The sequence below is a fragment of the Dermacentor albipictus genome, chromosome 1, assembly GCF_038994185.2.
Source record: "Dermacentor albipictus isolate Rhodes 1998 colony chromosome 1, USDA_Dalb.pri_finalv2, whole genome shotgun sequence".
Classification (NCBI taxonomy): domain Eukaryota; kingdom Metazoa; phylum Arthropoda; class Arachnida; order Ixodida; family Ixodidae; genus Dermacentor; species Dermacentor albipictus.
In genome coordinates, this window is record NC_091821.1 from 3,550,195 (window position 1) to 3,565,410 (window position 15,216).

Genomic DNA, 15,216 nt, shown 5'->3' on the forward strand with positions numbered 1-15,216 from the left:
CGATTATGGTGAAATGCGGAAAGGCGCGTGTCCCGTGCATTGTGGTCATGTTATAGATGCTCTGTTGTTCAAAATTATTACGGAGTCCCCCACTACGGAGTGCGTCCTAATCAAAACGCGATTTTTGCCCGTAAAACCCCAGAATTCAATTAAATTCAGTGCTATAGGTCAGTATAGGCCGCTGTTTTTGCATATTGAATGAGGCAAGGCTAGCCAAATATTTTATTGCTGTGTATGTTGCCTGAAATCTAGAATTATGCCGCTGTGGGTGTTTTATTTTAAACACAATTCAAATGTGCACCCTAGACAGACGTAAAGCGATAACAAGTTTAAGACGACGTCCTCATGCTGAACCAATTGGTTAGCGCAAAAAAAGCAAAATGTCAATCATTTACCTTTTGTATGCGTCTTAGGTAAATATTCTTAGTTAGTCTTAGCTATTCTACTTGCATAGTCCTCGTCATTCTCCCAAAATTTGCTGTCAGTATTCATTAGGATAGCATATGCAAGACCGATATACGATAGAATGGCCCAGCTTACCCGAACAAGGAGCACCACCCAACAGACTTCTGTGGCGCTGGTATTGGCAGCATGCCCCTATAGATGAGAAATTGAGTGAAAGGTGGCTCATAGACGTCCTTCCCCGGTGCAACAGCTGCTATTGAAACACTCATATCAGGTATTTTTGTACCGCAGATCGAAAGCAAACCACAAATATTGTTATATAATATTACACTCTTGCCCATAAACTCGTCCATGAGTTACTGTTATTGCTGCGAGACAGCTCACAGTATTTTATAAAGTTCGAATGTTCTCATTCATTTGACTTGCATAAAAAAATGGAGTCGACATGAAGAACCTTCTATTCAGCAAAACCGCGAACATATTACTCTGGATAACTTGCAGCACTAAATACATGCATTTTAGACTAATTATTGTAGCGATGCGTATAGCTGAAAATTACGCAACTTGAGGCAGTCAGTGTTAGAACCGTCTTTGAACATCATGGTTGACGCATTCTTGTTTTTATGCTTGTTTGAAACATTTCTAACTTTTGAATATCCATACCTCATGTTTGGCCAACGCAATCCCAAGTCAAGGTTACGCTAAGCATTAGTTATCGCATGCATTTCCTATTCCATTGCTGCCGCATGTAGGCATAATTTAGGCGACAATTGTCACTGCCGGAATACGTGAAATGCAGACGTATAGCGTCAAAACTTCTATCGTCAGCCTGGTACCTGTAAGAAGAAAAAAAACTAAGAACATCTGGTGAAAATTGCCAGCTATCAAAATGATCGGCTTCGTTTAGAGCGACCTTTAACCGGTATCACGCAGACACTTTCAGGAGCGATCGAGCACAACGGCTTGGGCTCGACCACAATTGAAGGGGCTCCGTGTGACACCGGTGCTACCTAATACTGCAGATGGCACAAGGTTACCGCGGCAAGCACGCTACATCGTCCTTTCATTGTTATATAGCAGTATTCGTATCGAACATGCTCTATGAGTTCTTCATACACAAGCAAACTTTCAGTTGCGGGTATGAACATTGCGATTATCCACGCCCAGCCAGGACACTGAATCCGAAGCTTCAAGAAAAAATTCACTGTGATGCAATGCATCGCTGAATATGGCTAATGTAGCGTTACATCGCATCCAGAAAATTTTCTAAAGGGAACACCGACTTCACTTTATTTTGGAACGCCAAGAACACAGCACAACACAGTGCAAACAGGAATGCTAACAAAAATAAACCAGCGGCCACATACAGCCGACAACGGGGCTGCTAGAGGCAGCAGCACCGGTGATGTTGCTTACGCTCTGCAACTATATTCTAGTATGAGCAATCAACACAACAAATGCTACATGTCTTTATCACAGACTCGCAATGTTGTTTTATCAATACTCATGGCCAAGGAGGAATATCATTACAGGGCGTGCTCACATAACACACTTGAGCCGTTTACTGTCCAACGCGGTGCCTTGAGCACGAGCGACGCGCAGCAACAACGAAAAAGGACACTTGCAAGAAATAACGAGCCACTGTGTGAAGTAAACGCATGGCGCAGTAGTTCGAACTCCGCAACGAGACATGCGAGCGCCTAATGCTCTATTTAAAGATTCTCTCATCGCGTGTAGGCTCGATGAAAGGAGGTGCGCAATGCCAGCGCTTTCTTTGAGCGCTGTCATTTCTTTCTTTTGGTATGTCTCTCAGTCAAACAATGTTAGCATTTCGTTCTATTTTTTAGGTTCTTTGCGTGTCATTGTTTTTGCCATTACCAGTGAACTTTCCCTTTCTATAGTTGTCGGGAATATGTCATACATGTCCTCCGGTTCTGTGCAATATCTTAGTGCATATATCAGAAGCTCGTCCAAATTTCCGTCTTGAGACGTTATACAAAAATCTTGTTTTTTTTATGTGTGTGTACATGAAACGGCCTTCGCGTTTTCTAGCGCCTTCTTTTGTTATTTCACCATCTGTGAACTTTTGTGTTTAGTATTCTTGTATATGTCATGCACCTTTCACTTTTGCTAATTTTTTGAGCGTGTATCACACCGCGTTATAAGAATAATCTCTTTTCGGAAACGAAGTCAATAAAGCGAGACTTAAAATCTGTTGTGTTGGAAGTGGAATTTTTTATTCGCCGGCACATGCTGGTATAATGTAAGTATCAGCAACACTGCGTGCGAGCCAACGCATAGCCCATGGCGCACCACGCGCCATCTCGCAAGCAATGCCAATGCGCTCCGTAGCGCGAGCATTGCTTGCGAGCTGGCGCGTGGTGCACCGTAGCATGCGCGCGATAAAAAAAAAAGCGCGCCGTGGGCTGGTAAAAAAAGGTAAGCGGCGCGTGGGGCATGGGGGAAAGGGTGAAAGTGAGCGGAGCGGGTCAGCATAATAAAAACAAAAAGAAAAGAAAACGTTTGGGAGAGGAGGGGCTGCGCGGCCGCAAATCCTGTTGCTATGACAACGTAAACAATCGTGTGCGCCGCCTTTTTCCTTCTGCGTCACCCATTGGTTAGGGCCGTAACTGAAGGGGACCTGGGCGCTAGCGTCGAAAGAGCGTCTGCTCGAAAGCGGCCAATGGGAGCCATACGGAGATTTCCCCCCCCCCCCTTGTCCAAAGTGCAACTGCTAAGAATGTCGCTAGGGCGATGCTTGCTTGCCCTAAAACCCCTTGACATTGACACATGTACTTATCTTTATCGGGCGACCACGTTTAGCCGCCTAACAAATGTTATCGTGCAGCGCAGGACGCGCCTGCACGTAAAAGACGTTTCTGGCAAGTTATCGATGCTTCTACCCGGCTGTCTGTTGTCGCCGAACCTTATGTTATTTGATTTCATCACCTGACGCGAATGGTGTAGAACGTTGTGGAAGGCACGCGGGTCCGAACGATTAGTCTGGAACATTCGACGAGTGCTGTATAAAAGCCGACGCGCTTGACCCGCTGATCAGTTTTTCCGACGATCGCCGACCGTGTTCGCCGCTATCGTTGTGGTATAAGTGTAGCCTGTTTTTGTGGCCACAGGTTCGCCCAATGAAAGTTAGTTTTCTCGTTCACAGTATTGCTACTCTGTTATTGCTTCTTTCTTCACCGTCACTACCACGTGACATCTGGTGGAGGTGCTTTTCGTCCATGTACAGGACGCCCCCGACAAGCCGTGATCCCAGCCCAGACCGCAAACAGAACACCAACGTAGTCCCGGACCACCGAGCAAGCCGCCGTCTTCAACAGCTGCCCCCGGAGCACGGACTTCTACCTGAGAAGACCAAGAAGATTGTGGCCAAGGCAACCGCAATGGCAGCCCCAGCGTCCCCCATCGTCCTGCAGCAGCCCAGGGAACCACCGACGTTCCGCGGTTCCACATTTGAGGACCCGGAAACCTGGCTAGAAACGTATGAGAGGGTCGCTACATTTAACAACTGGGCAAGCGACGACAAGCTACGACATGTCTATTTCGCATTGGAGGACGCCGCCAAGACGTGGTTCGAGAATCGAGAAGCCACCTTGACGACGTGGGACCTCTTCCGAAGCGGCTTCCTGAAAACATTTCAAAGCGTCGTGCGAAAAGAGCGAGCCCAAGCTCTACTGGAGACAAGAGCGCAGCTGCCGAATGAGACGATCGCGATTTTCACTGAGGAAATGAGCCGTCTGTTCCGCCACACCGACCCAGAAATGTCCGAGGAGAAGAAAGTACGTCTACTTATGCGTGGCGTAAAGGAGGAACTTTTCGCCGGTATGGTAAGAAGTCCACCGAAGACCGTCGACGAGTTTCTTCGTGAGGCGACGAGCATCGAGAAGACACTGGAATTGCGGAACCGGCAATTTGACCGACGCACCAAGCCAACGAGCTACTCCGGAATTCAATCACTGGCCACGGACGATTTATGCGAGACCATCAGGGCCATCGTGCGCGAAGAACTGCGCAAGGTCTTGCCATCGTCGCAGCCTCAAGTGGCCTCGATCGCCGACGTCGTGAAAGAAGAGCTGCACCGATCGCTAGGAGTTCCTGAGGTGCAACCACAATTGCCGCAGCCCCAGCCAGAAGCGATGACTTACGCCGCCATCGCACGCCGTCAAGCTCCCCCTCCGCGACAACGCCAGGTGCCTGTAACGCCGCAATTCCGCCGTTCACCGCCGCCGCCTCCAGCACGCCCACCCGTCGCCCAGCGCACCTACGCGAGGAAGACGGACATTTGGCGCGCCCCCGACCACCGCCCGCTCTGCTACCACTGCGGCGAAGCCGGGCACGTGTACCGCCGATGCCCATACCGCGACCTGGGATTGCGAGGCTCCGCCGTGAACGCACAGCGCCCGAGGGAAGGTGAACGCCCTCGTGACATCGCCGACTACCTCGCCGCTACTCAGTGGAGCCCTCGACGACCGTCCCGTTCGCCGTCACCAGGCCGCTACCTGTCGCCGCAGCGCCGACCATACACCGGCCCAGCCCGGGGCCGCTCTGCGAGCCCATATCCGGAAAACTAAAAGCAGCAACCGATGGAGGTGCGGTTGCTGTTCGTCGAACTGACGAAGATCCTCCGCCGCCGACGAAAACGACGACGAAATTATCTCGACGACCTAATGAAGACACACCGCAGTCCCGACGAAGTCAGCGAACCAAGACTACACCGACGAAAGACGACTTGACGACGCGACGTTCCAGTTTCAGTTCAACACGACGCAGCCGTGATCCGACGCCAAGACCTAACTGCAACGCCAGACAAAGAACCACCGACCTCGACGTCCTTCTCGACGGCCACGCAGTCACCGCCTTAGTAGACACAGGAGCCGATTACTCCGTCATGAGTGGACCCATCGCCGCCCAGTTGAGGAAAGTTAAGACTGCATGGGAAGGCCCTCAAATTCGCACCGCTGGAGGACACCTGATTACGCCGACTGGGATCTGCACGGCAAGAATTACCGTTCATTACCGGACTTACCCTGCCACCTTCGTTGTCCTTCAACAGTGTTCACGAGATGTCATTCTCGGCATGGACTTCCTGAATCAACATGGCGCAGTCATCGACCTGAAGTCGAAATCGATAACGCTGTCACAAGATCAAGCGATATCGCCGGAGAGCTGTCGTAGTCACCACGCCTTGAGTGTGCTCGAAGATCAAGTGAGCATCCCGCCGCGCGCCAGCATTATTATTTCCGTCGGCACTAAAACACCCGCTGACGTAGAAGGCGTCATCGGGGGTGACCAACATGTACTGCTCGACCGTGAAATTTGCGTCGCAAGAGGGATCGCTCGACTCCACGGAGGGCAAGTGGAAGTTATGCTAACCAACTTCAGCCAAGAGTTCAAGCACATCAACAAGGGCACGACAATCGCATACATCGAGGAAATTGTGGAAACCAGCAATGCCTTTGTCCTCTCGGATTCAGCCGCATCTACACCGATGAGCATTGTCCCCGAACCAGACTTCGACGTGAATCCAAGTCTTCCTACGAGTAAGCAGCAACAGATCAGAAGTCTTCTCCGACGATACAAAGACTGCTTTTCGACGTCGTCGAGGATCCGACAAACACCAGTTGCAAAGCATCGCATAATAACCGAAGAGAGCGCTCGACCACTCCGCCAGAGCCCTTACCGAGTTTCGACGCGAGAACGTGAAGCTATTAGGCACCAAGTCGACGAAATGCTGCGCGACGACATCATCCAGCCGTCGAAAAGCCCGTGGGCCTCTCCTGTAGTCCTGGTAAAGAAAAAGGACGGAACCCTACGCTTCTGCGTCGACTATCGTCGACTGAACAAGATCACGAAGAAGGATGTGTACCCCCTTCCACGGATAGACGACGCATTGGATCGGCTCTGCAACGCTAAATACTTCTCGTCGATGGACCTCAAGTCTGGCTACTGGCAAATAGAAGTCGACGAGAGAGATCGCGAAAAGACTGCCTTCATCACGCCAGACGGCCTCTACGAGTTCAAGGTCATGCCATTCGGACTGTGCTCGCGCCTGCAACGTTTCAGCGCGTCTTGGACACGGTGTTAGCTGGACTGAAGTGGCACACGTGCCTTGTTTACCTGGATGACGTCGTTGTCTTCGCCGGAAATTTCGACGATCACCTTAGGCGGCTTGCGACAGTGTTAGAAGCCATCAAGTCATCAGGGCTCACTCTGAAGCCGGAAAAGTGCCGCTTCGCTTACGATGAGCTTTTGTTCCTAGGCCACGTGATCAGCAAATCAGGAGTACGCCCCGACCCACAGAAGACAGCTGCCATCGCAAAGTTCCCACAGCCAACCGACAAGAAGGCAGTGCGCAGATTCCTTGGCATGTGTGCCTACTATAGGCGCTTTGTCAAGGACTTCTCACGCATCGCGGAGCCGCTAACACATCTAACCAAATGTGATGTCGCGTTCAAGTGGGAAACGCCGCAGGCCAAGGCATTTCAAGAACTCAAACGACGCATGCAGTCACCGCCGGTACTTGCACACTTCGACGAGGACGCCGATACCGAAATCCACACTGACGCCAGTAGCCTAGGCCTCGGTGCCGTCCTAGTCCAGAGGAAAGAAGGACTTGAAAGGGTGATATCGTATGCTAGCCGGTCGCTGTCAAAAGCGGAAAGCAACTATTCTACGACTGAAAAGGAATGCCTCGCCATCATTTGGGCTATAGCTAAATTCCGCCCTTACCTCTATGGCAGGCCATTCAAAGTCGTCAGTGACCATCATGCATTGTGTTGGCTAGCTAACTTAAAGGACCCTTCAGGACGGCTGGCGCGGTGGAGCCTCAGACTACAAGAATATGACGTCACGGTAATATACAAGTCCGGAAGAAAACACTCCGACGCCGACTGCTTATCGCGCGCCCCCATCGATCCCCCGCCGCAAGACGACGAGGACGACGACGCCTTCCTTGGGATAATAAGCGCGGAAGACTTCACTAAACAGCAACGAGCAGACCCGGAGCTGAAAGGCCTTGTTGAGTATTTGGAAGGAAACACCGACGTTGTCCCTAGGGCATTTAAGCGTGGGTTGTCGTCGTTCACGCTACAAAACAACCTGCTCGTGAAGAAGAACTTCTCACCAGTCCGCGCCAGCTACCTTCTTGTTGTACCGTCAGCGCTGCGTCCAGAAATACTGCACGCCCTACACGACGATCCAACCGCTGGGCACCTCGGATTCTCCCGGACGCTGTCGAGGATACAGCAAAGGTATTATTGGCCGCGCCTGACCGCCGACGTCGCCCGTTATGTCAGAACATGCCGAGACTGTCAGCGACGCAAGACACCACCGACAAGACCAGCCGGATTACTACAGCCAATCGAGCCTCCTTGCCGACCATTCCAGCAGATCGGGATGGACTTGTTGGGGCCCTTTCCGACGTCAACAACCGGAAACAAGTGGATCGTCGTGGCGACAGACTACCTCACCCGCTTCGCTGAAACTAAAGCACTGCCGAAAGGTAGCGCCGCCGAAGTAGCGAAATTCTTAGTCGAAAACATCCTGCTGCGACATGGCGCCCCAGAAGTCCTCATCACCGACAGAGGAACGGCCTTTACAGCGGAGCTCACTGAAGCCATTCTGAACTACAGTCAGACAAGGCACAGGAGGACAACGGCCTACCACCCGCAGACGAATGGTCTTACGGAGCGGCTGAATAAGACCATCGCCGACATGCTAGCGATGTACGTCGACGTCGAACACAAGACGTGGGATGCCGTCCTGCCGTACGTAACATTCGCGTACAACACGGCGGTGCAAGAAACAACGCAGATCACGCCGTTCAAGTTGGTTTACGGCAGGAACCCGACGACGACGCTCGACGCCATGTTGCCGCACGTCACTGACGAAGAGAATCTTGACGTCGCTGCCTATCTCCAGCGCGCCGAAGAAGCCCGACAACTCGCCCGCCTACGGATAAAAAACCAGCAGCGTACCGACAGCCCACACTACAACCTCCGACGACGCTTCGTCGAGTACCAGCCCGGCGACCGTGTTTGGGTATGGACCCCGATACGCCGACGAGGACTGAGTGAGAAACTACTGCGACGCTATTTCGGACCCTACAAGGTCACCCGACGTATTGGCGCACTGGACTATGAGGTCGTACCAGACGGCATTTCGCATTCACAGCGGCGCCGCGCACGACCTGAAGTGGTCCACGTAGTGCGTCTTAAACCGTTTTACGGACGCTAACGAACTTCCCCTATTTTGTTGTTTTCTTTGCTACGAGTGCTTATTTATTAGTTTCGTTTGTTTGCAGCATCGTGTCGATGCTTTTTAAGAGGGGGGTAATGACACATGTACTTATCTTTATCGGGCGACCACGTTTAGCCGCCTAACAAATGTTATCGTGCAGCGCAGGACGCGCCTGCACGTAAAAGACGTTTCTGGAAAGTTATCGATGCTTCTACCCGGCTGTCTGTTGTCGCCGAACCTTATGTTATCTGATTTCATCACCTGACGCGAATGGTGTAGAACTTTGTGGAAGGCACGCGGGTCCGAACGATTAGTCTGGAACATTCGACGAGTGCTGTATAAAAGCCGACGCGCTTGACCCGCTGATCAGTTTTTCCGACGATCGCCGACCGTGTTCGCCGCTATCGTTGTGGTATAAGTGTAGCCTGTTTTTGTGGGCACAGGTTCGCCCAATAAAAGTTAGTTTTCTCGTTCACAGTATTGCTACTGTGTTATTGCTTCTTTCTTCACCGTCACTACCACGTGACAATATTTTGAAAGTAGCGACCCTCTCCCCCTCACGGCTCTTTCCTCCTCGATCCTCCTCGCCCGCCGGCTGCGCACGGCGCGCTTTTCCTCCTGGTATTCCGCGGACGGGCCGCAGGATTCTATTGAGGCGTGTTATTTTGGGCCATTTGCGCGCCCCAGTGGGGTTGAAAATTTTGAGAAATGCTAATAACAGCATCGATAATGCTGGAGGCAACGTTTATGAGGAGGTTGGTCTTTTCTTGAAGCCGTATGAACGGGGTATACTGATGTAAGAGGAGCTTTGAGGCGAGTTCTATACTCCAGACAATTTTTCTGCCCCATGATCAGATGATTTACTCCGTGCGCCTGATCTAGTATTGCTTGTGATACATCCCTTTGTGTGTGGCTTATTAAGCGAAAGCCTTAGACTTCTGTTTCAAGGTCCCGTTGTGAGCTACAGAAAACATCACGGTACCGAAGGAGGTGGGAAGCTAACCAAAGCATGTGCAGCAGCGTATAGGAGATGATTAAAGATTCGCCAAGTAGTGATTGATTAGTGATTGGGTTAAGATGAATTCGGGAGTATTAGGGAGGATTAAGGTGGCTAAAGTCGATGAAGGTGCATTAGGATGAATGAAGGTGGATAAGGGTGCATAAAGGAGGTCTAGGTTGGATTAAGGTCGGTTAAGGTAGATTAGGGTGGATGGAGGTGCGTTCGGTGCATTAAGGACGATTATAGTGGATTAGTGTGGGTTAAGAAGGATTAAGGTGCATAATTCTGTATTATGTGGAAAGAGAGAAATAAAGATTATTATTATATTAAGGAGGATTATGGTGGGCTAGGGTGAATTACAGGGAATGAAGGCGGATTAAGGAGGATTAGGATGGACTAAGCTAGATGATAGTGGATTCGGGTGGATTAAGGTAAATGAAGGACGATTATAGTGGATTAGCGTTGAATAATGTGAATGAGGAAGCATTAGGGTTTATTAAGAAGGATTAAAGTGCATTAAGGAGGGTTAGAGTAGATTAAGGTCGATGAAGGTGGCTTAGGGTGCATTAAGGACAACTTTCGTGGATATGGTGTTATAAAGTGAATGGCGGAGGATTAAGGTCAATGAATGTGGATTCGGTGTATTAATGTGCATTAGGAGGATTATGGTAAACCAATCGATTCTAATGCTCAATGAAGCCTGATTCACCTTAGTCCACTCTAATCCACCTTAATGCTCCCTCACCCACCTTAATCCAGCCTAATACTCCCAATCAACCTTAATACAATCTAATCAGTCTACATCGCTCCTAATGCACCTTAGCCTACCCTATACGTTCTTAATCCTCCTTTATCAACCCTAATCCATCATAATCCCCCTCTATCCTCCTTCATCCACCATACTCCTTATTCATGCACCTTAATCCAACTTAATCCTTCTTTATGGTCCCAATATACCGCAATACACGCTAATCCACCTCTATCAAACCTAATCCAGTTACATGGTGCCTAATGCACCTTAATCTACCCTAATCCGTCCTATTCGGCCTCAATCCTCCTTTATCAACCCTAATTCACCTTAATTCACATTAATCAACCTTAACCTTCTTTTATCCACTTTAATCCTCCCTAATCCTTGTTCATGCACCCTAATACAGCCTAATCGGTCTTAATACCCTGTTATCAACCTTTCACCTTAATCCCCCCATAATCCGCCTTAATCCTCCTCCACCCACCTTAATCTTTGTTCATGCATCTTAATCCTTTTTAATGCACTCTAATCCACCTTAATCTTCTTCAATACACTCTAATCAAGCTTAATCCTCCCTAATCCACCTTATGTCAATCACTAATGATTAATTAATTAACTTGGGTAGTCATTCTCTTATACAGGGGTGGACATGCTTTGGGTCACCTCTGGCCTTCCTTGGGTCACGTGATACTTCCAGTTTACAACGCGACCTTGAAACATAGAGATCGAAAGGCTTTCGCCTTAAAACTTTAAAAAATAAAACTCAATGTTGGCTAGCTAACGCTCATCACCTGCAATACCACGGGTATACTTGCCACTAATTTTTTAGGGCGCAAAGCAGAATGTATAATGCTGCACTTCCGACCGAATAACAACAGTTAGCGATATGCGAGGTGATGGAGCCGCCCCAGAATATTAAGCATACTGAGGACAACCGCAACAAAAACGCTGGTGAGCAGGCCGGAAGATTAAAAAAAATGCAGCATTACGGGATGCTTTCCTACGAGCTATAAGAAGGACGCCTCAGCTCGCAAACAACACTGTTGTCGGAACAAAGTTCTTTCGGCCAATGTCATGCAGCCATGCTTCCTGCGCAAGCCGTCACGCTTTCCGTCGGGTATCATAAAAACGGCATAACCATCGTCAGGCTTCTTGCTGCAGTTATATGCGCAAAAGCCCGGCATAGCGCTAGCACATAGGGCAGGAAACATGGCGTACAACGTTCGCTACGCCGGGCTAAAGCACCGAGCCAGCCGTGCTCAGGAGGAAAATGGCGCGAACGAAAAAGAAAAACACAAGCAAAACTCAAGATCCGCGTGTTTCCAAGGACAACGGCAGGGAGGCCAATCGTCGTGCAGAAAAACGGGGGCAAAACTGGGGAACGCGCAAGGGGCGAGGAGGAGGGGAGGAGGTCGCGCGGCGGCGGCAGAGTTCAAAGAGTGTCGCTACTTTCAAATTATCAAGGGACTTTAGCTTGCCCAAGTGCACTACCCTTTCCCAGCCCTTCCCGCGACGAAGAAGCCAGCGAGATAGCGATCGACATTTTGTTTCCTCCTCCTCTTTCTTGTCTTTCCCTCTCCACTTGCGTCCCTGAAGAAAGAATAGATTCGGAGCGACCTTCACGACTGATAACATCACGCGGAAACACATGGAAGACTCATCGCTCCGGAGCTTTGTTTTTGTCAACATCTCGCACACATTTGTTTTCCAGATCCTAGACATAGACAGCTTCACTGTAACAATTTCTTAGCTCATGACAACGGGTCTCTAGCTGGACGTGGAACGAGAAGTGTGGCTGAAACTATGTAATGCTTACAGCCTTGGGCGAAAAAAAGCAACCGTGAAGAAAATTTGACAGTGATAGCTTTCAAAGTTCATTTAATGTACTTTCAGTTTCCTCTGTCGCAGTTATCATTTTGGCTAGCCAGAAAAAGTCGGCAATCAAGATACTAGCATTGTTTCCGACAACTATTCGATTTTAACCCTCAAACATGAGGGTGTTAGCCATGGGGCTACTGAACACCCTTGGTACACCCATAAAGTATGAAATGTATAGAGTGTAGCGTTCTCTAGTAGCCAGCTCCGATTATATTGCGATTGCCGGTTTTCTTGAGATGATCTCGAAGACAGTGCAGTCCAACACAGCACTTAAACGGCTAGGTTGTGCGTTAGGCAAGGGGAGGGCTCTCGCAAAGCTGCACCGTGACAGCTACCCTGTTGATGCGTTGTCGATAAGGCGCTGCATCTCTGGTCGAAGACGCACTCAGTCCGACAACAGGCTGTACCTGATGATGCGCAGTTTACTGCACAGCACTCCCAAGTGCTCTTCCAGGAAGTGGCGCTCAGAGCACTGGCTCCCGTATAAGGCACGCTGGTAAATGCATCACCACCGATAACTCATAGTGACAAATGTCAGCTCACTTCTGCAGAACATGGCAAAAGATTGATTTGCAATAATCACTTTCTCTTTGCTTCGAGTTGTAGATTAATTGGCCCTAGCGTTGCGATTTCCTCGCCTACTGGTTAACTGCGATACTAGAGCGGCGGCCCCAGAGTGAAGTTGGTCCCCTATTCGAATGCAGCATCAGGACTACTTTTTCATCAACTGCGAAACTTTCTTGCTGAAAAACCCGTATGGGTTTACTTTGTAGCCTGGTGCTAAATCGGGCGTATGACAATTTTTACTTGCATAGAGCAACAGTGTACAACGATATGGCACCTTCTGAAGCATGCAAACCGCGTCTTTGAATAAAAATAAATTATGGGGTTACGTGCCAAAACCGCAATCCGATTATGAGGCACGCCGTAGTGGAGGAGTCTGGAATATTTTGGACAAACTGACGCTCTTAAAGGTGCACCTAAATGTAAGTACACGGGTGTTTTCGCACTGCATGTTTATCAAAATGCTGCCACCGTGGCCGGGATTCAATCCCGTGAACTTGTGCTTAGCAGCCAACACCGTATCCATTAAGCAACCACGGAGGGTCATCTTTGCATAGTTGGATATATATTTAGATAGATAGAACCAGTTGGGGTGGTTCTTGATAACTTTTTATTGATCTTGCTTAAAAAAGAGTTGCTCCTTATTCGAGAGGTGTTTCCTGCATTCTCGTGATGCTGCGCAGAACTGAGCCTGGAGGCCACTTGGGACCGCAACCAGTTTCTGAACACGTATCATTCGTACGCACATCCGATGCTCCTGCACAAGTCGCGGCGCCACCTGCCGGGGAAACTGGAGAGCGTCGTGCTTCACGACGGGCGTCTCTACGAGGTCTCGATTCAGCAGGTAAGGACTTCGCCGTTGCTGCTTGCGGTCATCAGCAGCTGCCTAAATTTATGCCCATTGGAGGACGAAGGGCTCTCCAAGCGATCTTCAGTTTACCCTATGATGCGCTATCACGCTCTAAGTTGCGCCTGGAAATTTCCTAATTTCATCATTACATCTAATATGCTGCCGCGTTCGACTTCGGTTCTGCTCCATGAGCACCCTTTTTGTAACACTAATGGTCCACCGGTTATCTGCACCCCGCTTTACATTTTGATGCTGTTTGTGGTACTCGGCTGCAAAGTCAAAAAGTCGCAGTTTCATCCGAAAAGGAAAGCTTTACACACAATAGCAAGGACGCAACTACACAAAGTAAAGTTCGTAACTTTATCAACCGTATACCTTTCATTACAATTGTAATATTTAGTGCATCCTTCCCGCCACACTTAAATGTGCAGCACAGATAAGCAAAGTTGCTTGTGTGCGATCTTGGGCAGTCGGCAGGTAGTACTCCCTTTATAAAGATGACTTGAAATTATTGGCATTTTGTTGATAAATTGTTAACTCAACATCCTTTCAACAATTTTTGAAAGCACACATCTAGAACTCAATAAAAAAGTTTTGAGTAGTTCACAACAATAAAGGCATTGACGAAATCTTGTTAACTTATTGTTGAATAATATTCAGTATGATTGAGCCTGATTGAACAATAGTTAGATTCGAAACATTTGTAACAAACACACAAATAAGTAGATGTGTACGTGTTTCGCATATATATATATATACACACTAGACCCCCTTCCCTGAAGTACCGGTTGGGCCCCCCTGTCCACCCAGTAGATACGTCTTTGGTTCAAGTCGGGCAAAACATCCTCTGCTTAATATACCCCCGCCCCACACACAAACACACACACACACACACACACACACACACACACACACACACACATATATATATATATATATATATATATATATATATATATATATATATATATATATATATATATCGTTCATTACATAACGAGGGTCTCGAATCCGGCAACATTGATGCCTTCAGGTAGCATATGTGGGTTTATTGACCAGTTGCCTTCACCCTAAAAGATCACGTTCTCGTGGCGCCTGCGGCAAAAAAGACGTTCCACGTCCGCGCCAAGGTCTGTGAGTGGTGGCGCTGGCTAACACTCCCAGGGTTCTACTAGGACAGATAAATACCTAAGAAAGTGGACGGGAAAACGACGCCGCGGTAGCTCAATTGGTAGAGCATCGCACGCGAAATGCGAAGGTTGTGGGTTCGGTGCCCACCTGCGGCAAGTTGTTTTTTCATCCACTTTAATTTCCATTACTTTATCGTTTCTTTATTTCATTTATTAAGCACAAGTAATTTCCCCTATGTTGTCCTTGGTGTCAGTGGTTGTTGGCTTCTTACGATATGACTATATATATATATGTATATATATATATATATATATATATATATATATATATATATATATATATATTGTAAAGGAGATTTATTAGTGTTCGTAGCGACCGCCA

The 15,216-nt window shown here is 48.6% G+C and overlaps 1 protein-coding gene across 1 annotated transcript in view; it reads left to right on the top strand.

The window, feature by feature from the left end:
- The first annotated feature begins 13,543 nt into the window (after positions 1-13,543).
- The window catches only part of LOC135919109 (uncharacterized), a 374,349-nt gene continuing 372,676 nt past the window's right edge, over positions 13,544-15,216 (top strand). The window contains exon 1 of the mRNA XM_070538765.1: positions 13,544-13,698. Coding sequence (XP_070394866.1) covers positions 13,606-13,698 — 93 coding nt within the window. The 5' untranslated portion in view covers positions 13,544-13,605. The remainder of the gene's footprint in view (positions 13,699-15,216) is intronic.